At 58.5% G+C, this 11753-nt stretch overlaps 2 protein-coding genes across 3 annotated transcripts; one reads left to right on the top strand and one right to left on the bottom strand.

Annotated features, from left to right (window-relative positions):
* Positions 1-144: 144 nt before the first annotated feature.
* Positions 145-2971, top strand: LOC117642622 (protein NipSnap). 2 transcript variants are annotated; one of them, XM_034380969.1, is made up of 5 exons: positions 145-301; positions 807-989; positions 1067-1232; positions 1316-1583; positions 1666-2971. In XM_034380969.1, exons 1-5 carry the CDS (start codon positions 228-230, stop codon positions 1812-1814), a joined length of 840 nt encoding a protein of 279 aa, XP_034236860.1. In that variant the 5' UTR covers positions 145-227; the 3' UTR covers positions 1815-2971. The 2 variants fall into 2 exon arrangements, with proteins under 2 accessions (XP_034236860.1, XP_034236861.1); XM_034380970.1 differs by lacking the exon at positions 145-301 and adding an exon at positions 661-679.
* Positions 2972-4195: 1224 nt separating this feature from the next.
* LOC117642960 lies at positions 4196-11168 on the bottom strand. The gene is given in 8 exon segments (XM_034381597.1): positions 4196-4417; positions 4554-4753; positions 4876-5094; positions 5238-5613; positions 7598-7873; positions 7876-8041; positions 9417-9529; positions 11163-11168. Coding segments are annotated over 8 exon segments (1578 nt in total).
* Between the last annotated feature and the right edge of the window lie 585 nt (positions 11169-11753).

Here is an 11753-nt window from a genome sequence, read left to right as displayed (position 1 = left end):
CGTGACCTTGATACTTGCGATAACAACACCCCTGCCGGCCTTCGCCCCCACCCCCCGCCCCCTGCCTCTGTCGCGACTTGCCTACCGCCCCCCGCCCCCCCCGCCGCCCCCGCCCCGCCCCTTCCGCCCCCTCTCCCCGCGCGGTCCGCACAGCCGCAGACGACAGCGCCCGCCCGGCCCCGGCCCAGCCCGTCAGAAAGAAGAGGCAGCTGGCTGATTCCACTATCATGGCTGCTGTATGGACAATGATCCGCTCCTCTGGGGCCCTTAAATCGCCCTGTCTGAAGCATGTCACGTCAAGGTAGGGAGATTGCTGGCAGGCTCAACATTTCCTTCGTGTCTTCTTTGCGTGTTTTTGGTCGCGGCGCGGCGCGGCCCTCCCGCCGAAGTCCGGCTAGCCCTGTGTTTTCCAAGGGTGCCGCCGGCGGGCTGGGACGCGACATGACGCTGCAATGTCACGATCCCGGACGCAGACGGCAGGCAGAAAGGCCAAGCCCAACTTCGGCCTTGCTGTGTGCAAAATTTGTCACCCACTTGAGCCAGATTGGCAGCCTAATAAACGGGAAACAAGGCGGATGGGCAGAGGTTATTTAGGTTAAACAGGCTGCCAGAACAGCCTGAACAGAACAGATTGATGACCTTTGTCACTTGAGATCTCTGATCGTCATTTTGTTTAGATGCAAGTGCAATATGGAGAGAGCCGGAACCCTTTACTTTCTTCACATCTTTTTAACATGTCTCCGTCTTCTGCATGTCATCTGTTACTTTTGATACTGAACATTTTTCTTATTTTCTTGGCCCTTTAGGTCCCTGTCAACCACTTCTTGCAACCATGACAACAATGAGGGATGGTTTTCAAAACTCCTTGTTCGGCGCATTGAACCGACAAAGGAACCCCATTCCAGGATGCTAGCCGACAAGGAAGAAATTTACGAGCTGCAGACTCATAACATAAGACCTGATTCTACGGATAAATATTTAAAGAATTGGTATGTTGTCATCTACCTTGTACAATCTACCCTTTATAAAGAGACGAGGAGCTCTAGTTTATAAAACCTTCTTGCAGTAAAGAAAATGCAGGCCTAATAGCTGCACGCTCAGAATTAAATTGTGAGCTTGTGGCGTCATGGACTGTCAATGTCGGCGACTTGGACCAAGCTTTGCATTTATGGCGTTACACAGGTGGTTTTAACTCAGTTGATAAAACTAAGCTCATTCTTGGAAAAGATGAGGTAAGTTAGTGTATATGTGCTATTTTCCTCCCTTTTCCTTGGTTTCTCCATTCAAAATGTGACTCAATTTCTTGTCTTTGCAGAGCTTTTTGAAGCTTCAGAAGGAGCGAGGCAATTACTTGCGTTCAAGACACCTTCAGTTTTTGCTTGCTTTCAATTTTTGGCCTACCATTGAATCTCGCAAGGGTAGCAACATTTATGAGATCCGTAGTTACAGCCTCAAACCAGGCACAATGATTGAGTGGGGTAATAACTGGGCTCGAGGTTTGAAGTTCCGTAGAAACAATAATGAAGCATATGCTGGGTTTATGTCGCAAGTTGGGAGACTGAACAATGTCCATCATATTTGGTGTAAGTAGTTTTATTTCTCTTGAATCATTTTAATCTCATTGTATGAAAAAAATTATTATTTTTATGGTTTGTTTTCTCTCAGGTTATGAAAGCCTTCATCAAAGGAAGGAAACACGTGAGTCAGCTTGGCGTAACCCTGGATGGGATGAATGTGTGGCGTACACAGTTCCTCTCATCCGAGAAATGCACTCACGTATCCTAGTTCCCACGGAATTCAGCCCAACTCAGTAACAACATTTAGCAGCACCTGCTTCTCAGAAACATGGTCTTGGAGATATTATTTAGTCTCATTATTTGGACTATGTACTGTATTACATCCTGTTTTATTCAACCTTTGGAATTATAACTCTCCAAATGCAGTAGGTTGGTTTTTCAGAATGAATGTAATATTTTTGAGTGAATCATCATTTGGAAGCTTTGTAGCATCTGTTCTTGGTGGAGATGTACTTTTGCCCATGTTGCACCGACACTGAATCACAAAAGACAAGTGATGTAGCTGCCATCCTGCCATAATTGGTATTTTGTCTCTTAAAACTGGCCATAAACTGATACGTACTAAAATTATCTTCCCTTTTGGTGGTTGTTATAAACATGGAAATGAGGAAGGTTTGAAATTACATTCTGATAGGAGTTCAACAGATTTCAAACCTACTGAACTGCATTGCCATTGCCTTTAGCAAGGTAGTTTTCTAATTTGTGGTATTAAGCTATTTGAAGTACAGAGAAGCTAACATTTTGTGCCTGAAAGCATGTTGTCAACTGGACTCATGTATACTAGAAAGATTGTGCATCTCATAAAAATAGTTATTTTCATGGAAATGTTATTTTGGCTGATGTAATTTTTGTTGATACATTTATGCTTCATTTTCTTTGCATTTCTAGCACATCAATCTTGAACTTGATGTGTAGATATTTTTCCATTCCGTAGACTTCCTGCCCATGCCTAACCTAAGCAAGTATTGGCTGTTTTTTTCTTGCCGTCAATTCTGGCCTGTACTATGTGTTTCTATGGACTGGATAAATCTTTCAGAAGGATTGTATCATTTAGACATGGTGCTGGAGTCTACTTTTTGAATGTGATGTTAGAAATCTGCCTTTTGTATGTTTACATTTATTTCATTTCTATTTTTGTTTTATGTATTTTTATTTTGTTTTATCATAGCAATGTTTTCTAATGCTATCTTAGCAATGCTTTGATCCAGAAAACTTTTTATACTATGAATTTTCAGTCATCTTGTGGTTATTAGCTGTGGGTTTTGAATTTTTGTTTTGAATTGAAAGATATCATGCAATTAACTTTGTTGGAGATAAGAAGATGATCCTTTTGTTTATATGATGTTGATGAGGATTAGGGAATAAATTGTGATAGACTTCTAAACAAATTTGTACCCCTGAGTTTTGTAGTATAAACTCCATCAAATGAATTACAATTTTCAAAATCTTCACTTTTAATAATTATTCTTTTGGTGTGAGATGAACCCACTCAAACACACACATACAAATCCAAACAAAATCACATTGTTGTATAAACTCAAGAATTGCTACATCATCAGCACACAAATCTTTGATCATATTTGCTTTTTACCATGTATCACAAGCTTATGTCCGTATGCACCAGCATGTCAGATTAATTCTAGAGTAGATATCAGTAGATTTTAACAACTTTTAACTTAAAAAATGCAACGATTTTCACAAGGAATCTTGATCTACACATGGCTACATTTTCATTTTAAAATTAAAGCCAATATGGCTGTGAGACATTGATCTGACTGGAGCTGGAACAGCAAAGTCATTTCCATGACTAGGTGGAGTTCTCACCAAGTAACAGCCCTCTTTACATTGAAATATTTACAAACAGCTGGATTTTACTAAGTCCATAGGAAAAATTAGCATTGTGTCTCCATGATGGAATACTCTTGTTTCCAAAATATTTTTTTTAAAAATGCCAGTACAGTATCATCCATTGCTGCAAAACTTATGAGTTAATGCCACCTTCAAGCAACAGTTGCTTGTTTTTATCTCAAAACGACACTAATCTTTGTTTCAGCACCTATAAAAATACGAATAAATAAACATGGCAAGACCTATTAACTATACTCGTGGTGCAAGGGGGCAAACATGATTCTGCACATGTTCACTCGATTTTTGCACCAGCCCAAACACTAGTATGTACTATAGTAAGCTTACGCTAAAATGATTGTCATGGACGGAAAATGTCGGCCTCAACTCCGAAGTTGAGCGTTGGCGCGCAGAGTGCCGACTGGTGGTCCACCCGATGCACTCTGATAGGCGGGGGAGGGCAGGGGAAGGCCCACTTGGCGCGGCCGGGCGGTCCTCGCCTCTCCTGGCCTCGCCCCTCGCGTCCCCCTGGAGGGGAGGGGAGGGGAGGGGAGGGGAGGGGAGGGGAGGGGAGGGGAGGGGAGGAGGGAGGGGAGGGCCTAGATCACAGCATCACAGTTCTCATTGGCCGCTTGAGGCCTGTCGAACCGCACAACTTGGAATCGCGGTGGTAGTGCGCTCGGCGGGTCTGCTTCGACACCTAGCGCGTACTAGTGCACTAGAGTGTTGGTTGGGTCAGGTGCCCCGGGTCGCGGGTCCCGGCGGCGAGGTGCTCAGGGCGTGACGGCGAGGCCCTGCGCCGCGTTCCGCACGATGTCCGGGTGCAGCAGCAGGTCGGAGCCCTGCAGGCCGCGCACCACGGCGGCCATGGCCGCGTCCAGGGACCTCCGCGACGACGTGGGCACCGCGTAGCGCCGCACCTTGTTGGTCTCCGAGGGCGCCATGGCGTCCATGTACTCGGGCGCGAGCACCAGTGGCTGCGACGCCGCGTTCGGCTGTGGACAGAATGCCGTGAGAGAGACCTCACTCACTGCGGCCGAGTGACTCCGAGTGGAGTGCCTCTCACTCGCACTCATGGGGCGGCCCGTAAGGGCGCGAGAGAGGGAGAATGAGTCACCCTTCTGAACTCACCTGCGACGCGAAGATGGCGAGCGTCTCGGAGGGGTACGGCGCTGACGGCGTGGCGGCGGCGTCGGCCACGGTCATGGTGGGGGCGGGCACGGCGGCCGCGTGCTGCGACGACGCGGCGCCGAGGCTGCCGGCCCTGTGAGACCCTGACGCGGACGGAGCGGGCTGCAGCACTAGTAGCCCCGCCTGGAGACTGCCTGGCACTTGGGGAACACGGAGGGGTTGGTGAGAATGGGGTCGAACCACTAGCCCGCATGCACATGGTTGAGATTGAAAGCGAGGTTTGACTCGTGCCGGTCGGCGCGTTCTGTCTCTGTCGACTTACGGGTGCCTGCCGACCCAGTCGCCGAGGGGCCGGTGGGCGCCTGGCCCGCGCGGTGCACGGGGTGGTGCCCGGAGTGCCCGGCGTGCCCGGCGTGCACGGACGCGTGGCCGTGCGAGGAGGCCGCGGCCATGGCGCCGAGGCCGTGGGCCAGAGGGCCCGCGGCGTGTCCGAAGCCGGCACGGCTGTACTCGTTGAGGAGGGACACGGCCGAGTTGTAGCCTGGAAAGCAGCATGGCAGTGCGGCGCCACGGTGCACATCGTTATTGCAGTGGGGTGGTGGCCCGGCTGGTAGCAGCGGGTAAGGCAAATGGGCGAAGCGAAGTCATGCTTGGTGCGTGCCTGCGGGGTGCTCGCGGACTTACCGTGGCCGGAGGGCGCTGGCGGCAGGTACTGCGGTGCGCCGTACTGGTACCCGAGCGCGGGGCCCGAGACGGGCGCGCCGTAGACGGGGGCGGTGAAGTGCGCGTTGGCGGGGCCCGAGGGCGCGGACGCCACCGTGTGCACCTCGTCGTGGCCGCCGTGGCCGAGGGCCTTCGCCAGGACGCTCTTGCCGAACTCCGTGAGCTCCTCGCCCTTGGACGCCAGCTTGCGGCCCTTCGCCGCCACCAGGTGGCCCTTGGCAGTGATCAGCTTGCCCTTGAGGGCCAGCACGCCGCCGCCGATGGCCTTGGCGGCCTCCAGCAGCTTGTGCAGGATGCCCTTCTTGAACTCCCAGAGGCTGAAGTGGGCCTTGTCACACTGCCAAACAGGAATCGAATCATTAGCCACGTCAACACCGCGATCAGCTTCTCCTCAAGAGGTGTCGTGGCGGAAACCTACGGGAACAATCCTTCGGATTTCCCATCATTGCCATCGCGAAATCCACATCCAGCATGCTGTAACATTAGCCCATCTCTCCCGCACTTGCCGCCAAGACGCCTCCCGCGCTTGAATGGATCTGGCCTGACGAGCGCGCGTGTCTACGAGTCGGGGGCGTGAGGGGAAAGGGGGGGGGGCGTCCCACGCGGTCTATCACTTTCTCCGGGCGTGCCATAATCCCCGAGGTCCGCCGTGCGCCCCGCCGCCCCGCCGCTCTGGGGCGCCCCGCCCATGTCAGCCCGATGCCCCGTCACTATCAGGCATGCGTGGCGTTGCGCCGCGTTGCTTCGTTGCGCGGCATCCTCCCCCTCCTCCCCGAAGCACTCCGCGGCTTCCGGACAGGGAGTATCCACGCCGCGGTCAGTCGCACCGCGACGACGACGACAACCCGCGATCCGCGCAGCCGGCAGAGCGCCTGCCAAGAGCGGGCTAGGCCAGCCCGCAACACACGACGCCGCGGCGGGCCGGCCTAACCGTCGGCCTGGCAGGGGCCCGGCCAGCCACGTCACTCTGTCTCTCTCTAGCACCCCCGCGGAGAGCCTCATGAGTGCGACAGAGACAGAGCGGCGAGACGACTGTTCAAGCCGTTCAAGCGGTCGACTGGCGGTGCCGGGTGCCGGGGCTCGACCCGCCCGCCGCCGCCGCCGCTCCTCTCGCTTCCTCTCGCCGCGTTTACTTCCTGCTCGCGGCTCGCAGCCTGGCTCGCGGGGAAGACCAGGACCGGTCGCGCGGATTGGGGCCTATCTTTGAATGCAGCTACTCGCGCAGCGGTGCGAACCACGCGGACCACGCGAACCCCGCGCCCCACCGGCAGTCTGCTTCCGCGCTTCCTCTCCGCGTTTGACCCGCTTGCCGCGCTCGCCAGCACACGCACACTAACACGCACTCACAAGCACTCACACAGACCGGCGCGCTCTACATAAGGCGCTCGGTTTATACGCGGAATGACGAGTGGAATCCCAAACGGAAAGTGAAACCGCGCAGAACGGCGGCAACGGCGGCAACGGCAGCTGCAGCGGGTCGGCGTCCGAGTCACACACACACGCTCACACACTCTCACACACACACACACACACATGTGCCGGCGGCGCCACGCCCCGAAGGTGCCCGAGCGGGTGACCGCCGGACTGGACCGTTCGGCTCACGTAATGTGCGTAACAGGGCCGTGTGGGACCGACCAGGGACCGACCCGGCTCGGACTGACGGCCGGGGTCATTATGGCGTTGCTGGAGAAAACACTGTGACCGTGACGTCACGTCCAGGCGGGGTCACGTGGTCACGGAGCGGCCAAGTCCGCGTGATGCGCGTGACCACCGTGTGCGACGAGAACAAAAACGGCGCAAAACTAGGGGGGCCGGTATTACGCGGCGCGATGAGCCGGAAAAGGATTCTCGTCCAGTTTGGCGCCACTCTACGCAGAGCTCTGGCCGAGCGGCGGAGGAGAAACCCGATCTTTTGTGGGTCACTTCGCCAAATTACACGCGCGGTGGGAAACGGCCGGGACGAGACGCGACGAGACGCGACGCGAAGCGCCCACAAAGGGAAGATGTGACGGAACGACGGAATTTCGCACCGCGGAGTTGCGGAGACAAACACACTGGACAAAATGGGGCGCGTCACGCTCCGCCGCGGATTGGTGGCCAACACACACACGCGCGCATCACACGCCACCCGCGGTGGGTGTGGGTGCGCCACGCGCTGGGTGGGAAGACTCGGCGCAATGGTGATTATAGTTCAGTTGACATCGCGCTCCAGCGTCAAACAAACAAAGGGTCGAAGTGACAGGGGAAGCACTGCGTTTCCACGGCGACTCTGTGTCGTAATGAGTGAATTTGCGCTGCAAGCTGTGGCCGAAGCCGCCTACCTTGGTGTTGTAGTTGTGGAAGTGCACGTGGTGGGAGCTCTTGGCGCCGAGGTAGCCCAGCTTGTGGTTGATGACGCTGCCCAGGAGGTGCGCCGGCAGCGCCCCGGTGCGCTTGACGCGGTCGGCCTGGCCGCCGTCCTGGGGCGGCGCCCCCGCCAGGAACTGGTCCTGGCCCTGCAGGCCCTGCAGGTCGCGGCCCTGGAACTGCGCGGGCGGCTGCTGCTGCGCACTGGTGTCGCTGGCCGCGCCCTCCACGGCGTCGCGCGCGGCCGCGCGTCCTCGGCGCCGTCCTCGGGCTGCTGCCGGTGCAGCGCGCTGCTGCCCAGGAAGGCCATGAACGTGTCGAAGAAGCTGCTGCCGGTGCCGGGGTCCGCGCTGGCGTCGGCCTCGGCGTCGGCCCGCTTGTCCGCCACGGCCTCCACGGCCTCCACGGTGGCGCCCAGGCTCGGCGCGGCCAGGCAGGACGCCGCCAATAGCGCGGCCAGCAGCAGCCGCATGGCGCCGGCGTGGACCTGGAAGGGGAGCCGAGAAGCCTGTTAGGTTTTGTGCAAGTTGCAGTTGATGATGACGATAATGGTGATGGTGATGATGATGAGGGGCCGAAGAAAGCCCATGCCAGGGTTCCCGGAAGAGCCGCACCGCCCTGAGGCTGGCTGGACCGTTAATGTTATCCTTCTGACGCGGTGGCCACACCGAAAAAGGTACTATCGGTGGGGCGGGACAGCGCGACTCGCTTGAACGCGACATGGCGACCCCATCCCATGCGTGTCGCGAGTCTTTGCGTGGACTGTCCTCTCGACGAGTCGGCCGAGTCGGCGTGCCCACCATGCCCAGCACGCGTCCGATTCTCACACTTTCGCGCTTCTTTCTTCAAGAAATAATAAGTTGGTCACGCCAAACCGTCATCGCGGGAGGCAGGGCAGGCCGGCCGTAGCGAAAGTCGCCGCAACAGTGTGGGCGACACTTGCGGGCTAAAAACGGCAGCCGCCGGCCGGCCGGCCGAATGCTCTTACGGTGTAGGGGACGAGGCGAGGCGAGGGAGATGCGGCGCTGGGAAAGGCGAGAGGCCCTCTGGTCCGGAAGCGGCTGGAGTCTGCAGCGCCTGCACCTTGCCCTGCACGCGGCACGGCGTGTTCACAGCGCGGAGTAATCGTGTGGGGGTTACGGGGCTACGACTTGAGTCCGAGCTCGAATCGACGCTGTTGCCAATGAATTGCTCCTCCCACGAGGAATCCATTGGTATACGCTATTCCTATGTGAACTCTGGGCCTATTTAAGGATTTTGGAGCTCAACGCGTGTCCGGAGTTATGGCCGCCTAAACTGGTCTTCCGGCCGGCCGGCCGCGCCGTGTCTGACCGAGCCGGACCCCGCCGTCGGACACGCAGTGGACCAACGGCTGTTATCGCAGCGACACACTGGCACGGAAACGCGGTGAGGTAACCCCATCGTGGTTGGCGCTGTTATTCATCAACGGGTTTTTGTTTTTTTTTGTGCTAGGCCGCTAGGACTTTCCTACCCCCAAGGGCCGCGGCCGGGCTTTCCCGGCTGATCGGGCGTCGTCCGTCGTGCGTGCGCGGTTGCGCAACGGGAGGCGCTGGGCGTGCACTTGCAGTGGCCCATGCAGTGCCCCATGCAGCCCGCGGGCCGCGCTCCACTGGCAAGGGCTGCACTGCTGCACTCCATCCACTCGCCGTTTCCTCGCCGTCCCTCGCCGCACGGCCCCTCACGGCTCATCGCTCCGCCGATCTGCACTCTGCGGCTGGCTGGCCTGTTCCGGACTGCATATCTGATGGCGCCTCGGGCTGCCCCTCCGTTTGCAGTGCTCGTGGACCCTTGACGGTTCCCTCGGTTTTAGGGTGCAGCGCGAGCGCGAGCGCCATGGCGGTCATATACATGAGCCCGTTTCGCTTTTGTTGTAGTTCCGCCATCCTCTCGGGACTCCGTCGGGTTGGCGCTCACTGCCCCCGAGGGCGCTGTTCGGAGTCCACGCGATGGTGCCCTGCGCTCTGCGGGGTCGGCGAGGTTGAAGGGCTTGTGGCCGGTGCGGCACCGGCCGAGGCACACCCGGTCCGCTCCGGTCCGTATACAATCCGGTTATCCGGCGCTGCGCCGCGCTGGGCTACGTGGCCGTCGGCACGTCGCCGCTCAGGTGCAGCGCCGTCGCCGTGCGTCGCCGCCGCCCTGCACCGTGACCTTAGGATGCACCACGGCGCCGAGGAAGCAGCCTCTGTGATGCAACAGCACGTAACCGTGGAGGGGGCCGGCCGCCCCGCCGCCCGGGCGCCGCGCGCGCTGCGCCAAGATCAAGACCGCCCCCCTCTCCCCTTGTCCGGGGCGGGGCGTGGCGGCCGGAGCACTTTCACTGGGCTGCTGCTGCTGCCGCTGGACCTACCTACGTCCGCACGTCGTGGCGTTGTGGCGTTCTCCTCGCCGGCTCGCTTTACACTTAGCGTTTGTTGATCCGGTAAATAAAGCCAGCCCAGCCCATCACGACATCGTCGACGGCGTGCTCGCGGAGTACAAAGCTTTGCATCCCGGGGCCGTGGTCCCGCACACTGCTTCCGAGCAGTGCTTTCTTCGCTGTCTCCCTCGCGCCGCTGCGCTACGCCCTGCGAGTGCGACAGTGACAGAGCGACTCCGGCAGCAGGCGATGCATTCAGCCGCGGCGCGCGTGGGGCGGCCTGGGCCGGGCCGGGCCCGCAGTCCGTGTTGCTCCAAGGTGCATTGGCCCAATCGTGGGAGCGCCCGGCCCGCCACGGCCCTTAAGCCCTTGCCCGAACCTCACTGGCTGTCGTGGAAAAGCACGCGGCACTTGTCCGCCTCCAGGTGGTTAATGGCGCAGGCCCGGCCGCGGGCCGCGGACGCTGACACCCGATAGCAGCGGAGCAGCAGACGGATTCCGAGAGTCGTTTTCGTCGCTCTGTCTCTCACTCACACATAGGGCGTCCCGCATAGGAGCGAGAGAGACAGAGCGACGAAAACGACTCTCGGAATCCGTCTGCCGCCGCAGCGATGCAAGGTTCACTGGCCGTCTTCGGTAATCCGGCTGGAGACCGCCAACGCCGCGATCGCCGGCCTGTGGATGCGACTGGACAACTTGTCCGAAATTGACAAACGCGTCCAGGTTCAGGTCGAGGGCCTCTAACCCTTGAACGCGTCGTGGCAATGACCCCGGCCACGGCGGTGGCTGCAATCGCCCTGCGCATCCGCGGTGTCTCGCTTCGCGTGCCTGGCGGTTCGGGGAGGTATTGCCGCACGCCGCGCACTGGAAGAGCGTCGTCGTCCGCTCGCGTGCCGCAGCGCCTCTGCTATTTTCCGTCTCGCTGGCCGGCCGGCGCCCACCCGCGCCCGCAGGCTGATTCCGGAAAGTGGCGCCGTCGCTCTGTCCCTGTCGCACTCACGGGGCGGTCCTTCGGGGTGCGAGGGGGACAGAGCGACCAAAGGATTGCCGGGGTCCGGCTACTGGGCCCACCCACGCCACGCCACGCCACGCTCGGCTTTGGCGCATTACAGCGCATTGCGAGGAAAGCGAAATGATACAACATGTAGTGCGTGACGCAGTACCTGCATCCTCAAGGCGGCCCGCGTGGACGGCGCGTTGACGGCGACCTCTGGACGGGCAGGGCCGGCAGGGCCTGGAGCGGGGCGCCTCGGCGGGCACTCAGGAGCAGCACGGCCTGCGGACAGACAGCCTCGTATCAGCATTCGGGGCAAAGGCTGGAAACCGTACACGAGTTACGTAAACGGGAAGTGGGGGTGATTACACGGGCTCCTGTGAATTAGACCAGATCTGCGTTATTTTGGGGTTTGAAGCGAAGCGACGCGACGTCGGCGCCTCGGCCCGCCATTCCCTTTCTAGCCGGGATGGGGCGAAATTGGACCCCGAAAAGCTGGAGAACAGTGAGGCTCGCGGTGCGGCCTCGTTTTCGCGGCCCAGTGCGTGGCTGTTCCGGCCGGGCCGGGGTCCCGGGGTGCACCGCGGAGTGTCACGGTGTGTCGTGCCACAGTCACGGCAGGTGTGTGACGGAAGTGGCGGGGCGGGGCGCGAGATTTACAGCGGCGTTGCAGCAAGACTGCAAGACATATGCGGCCGCCAGGAAAGTAGTGCCTGCTGTCTGTCTGCCGGGCCGGGACGGGAGAGCGGCACTGCTGCCT

This window comes from Thrips palmi, unplaced genomic scaffold (assembly GCF_012932325.1).
Source record: "Thrips palmi isolate BJ-2018 unplaced genomic scaffold, TpBJ-2018v1 HiC_scaffold_16, whole genome shotgun sequence".
Lineage (NCBI taxonomy): Eukaryota > Metazoa > Arthropoda > Insecta > Thysanoptera > Thripidae > Thrips > Thrips palmi.
Note: the sequence above shows the minus strand (reverse complement) of the source record. Positions and strands in the feature narration are given on the sequence as shown.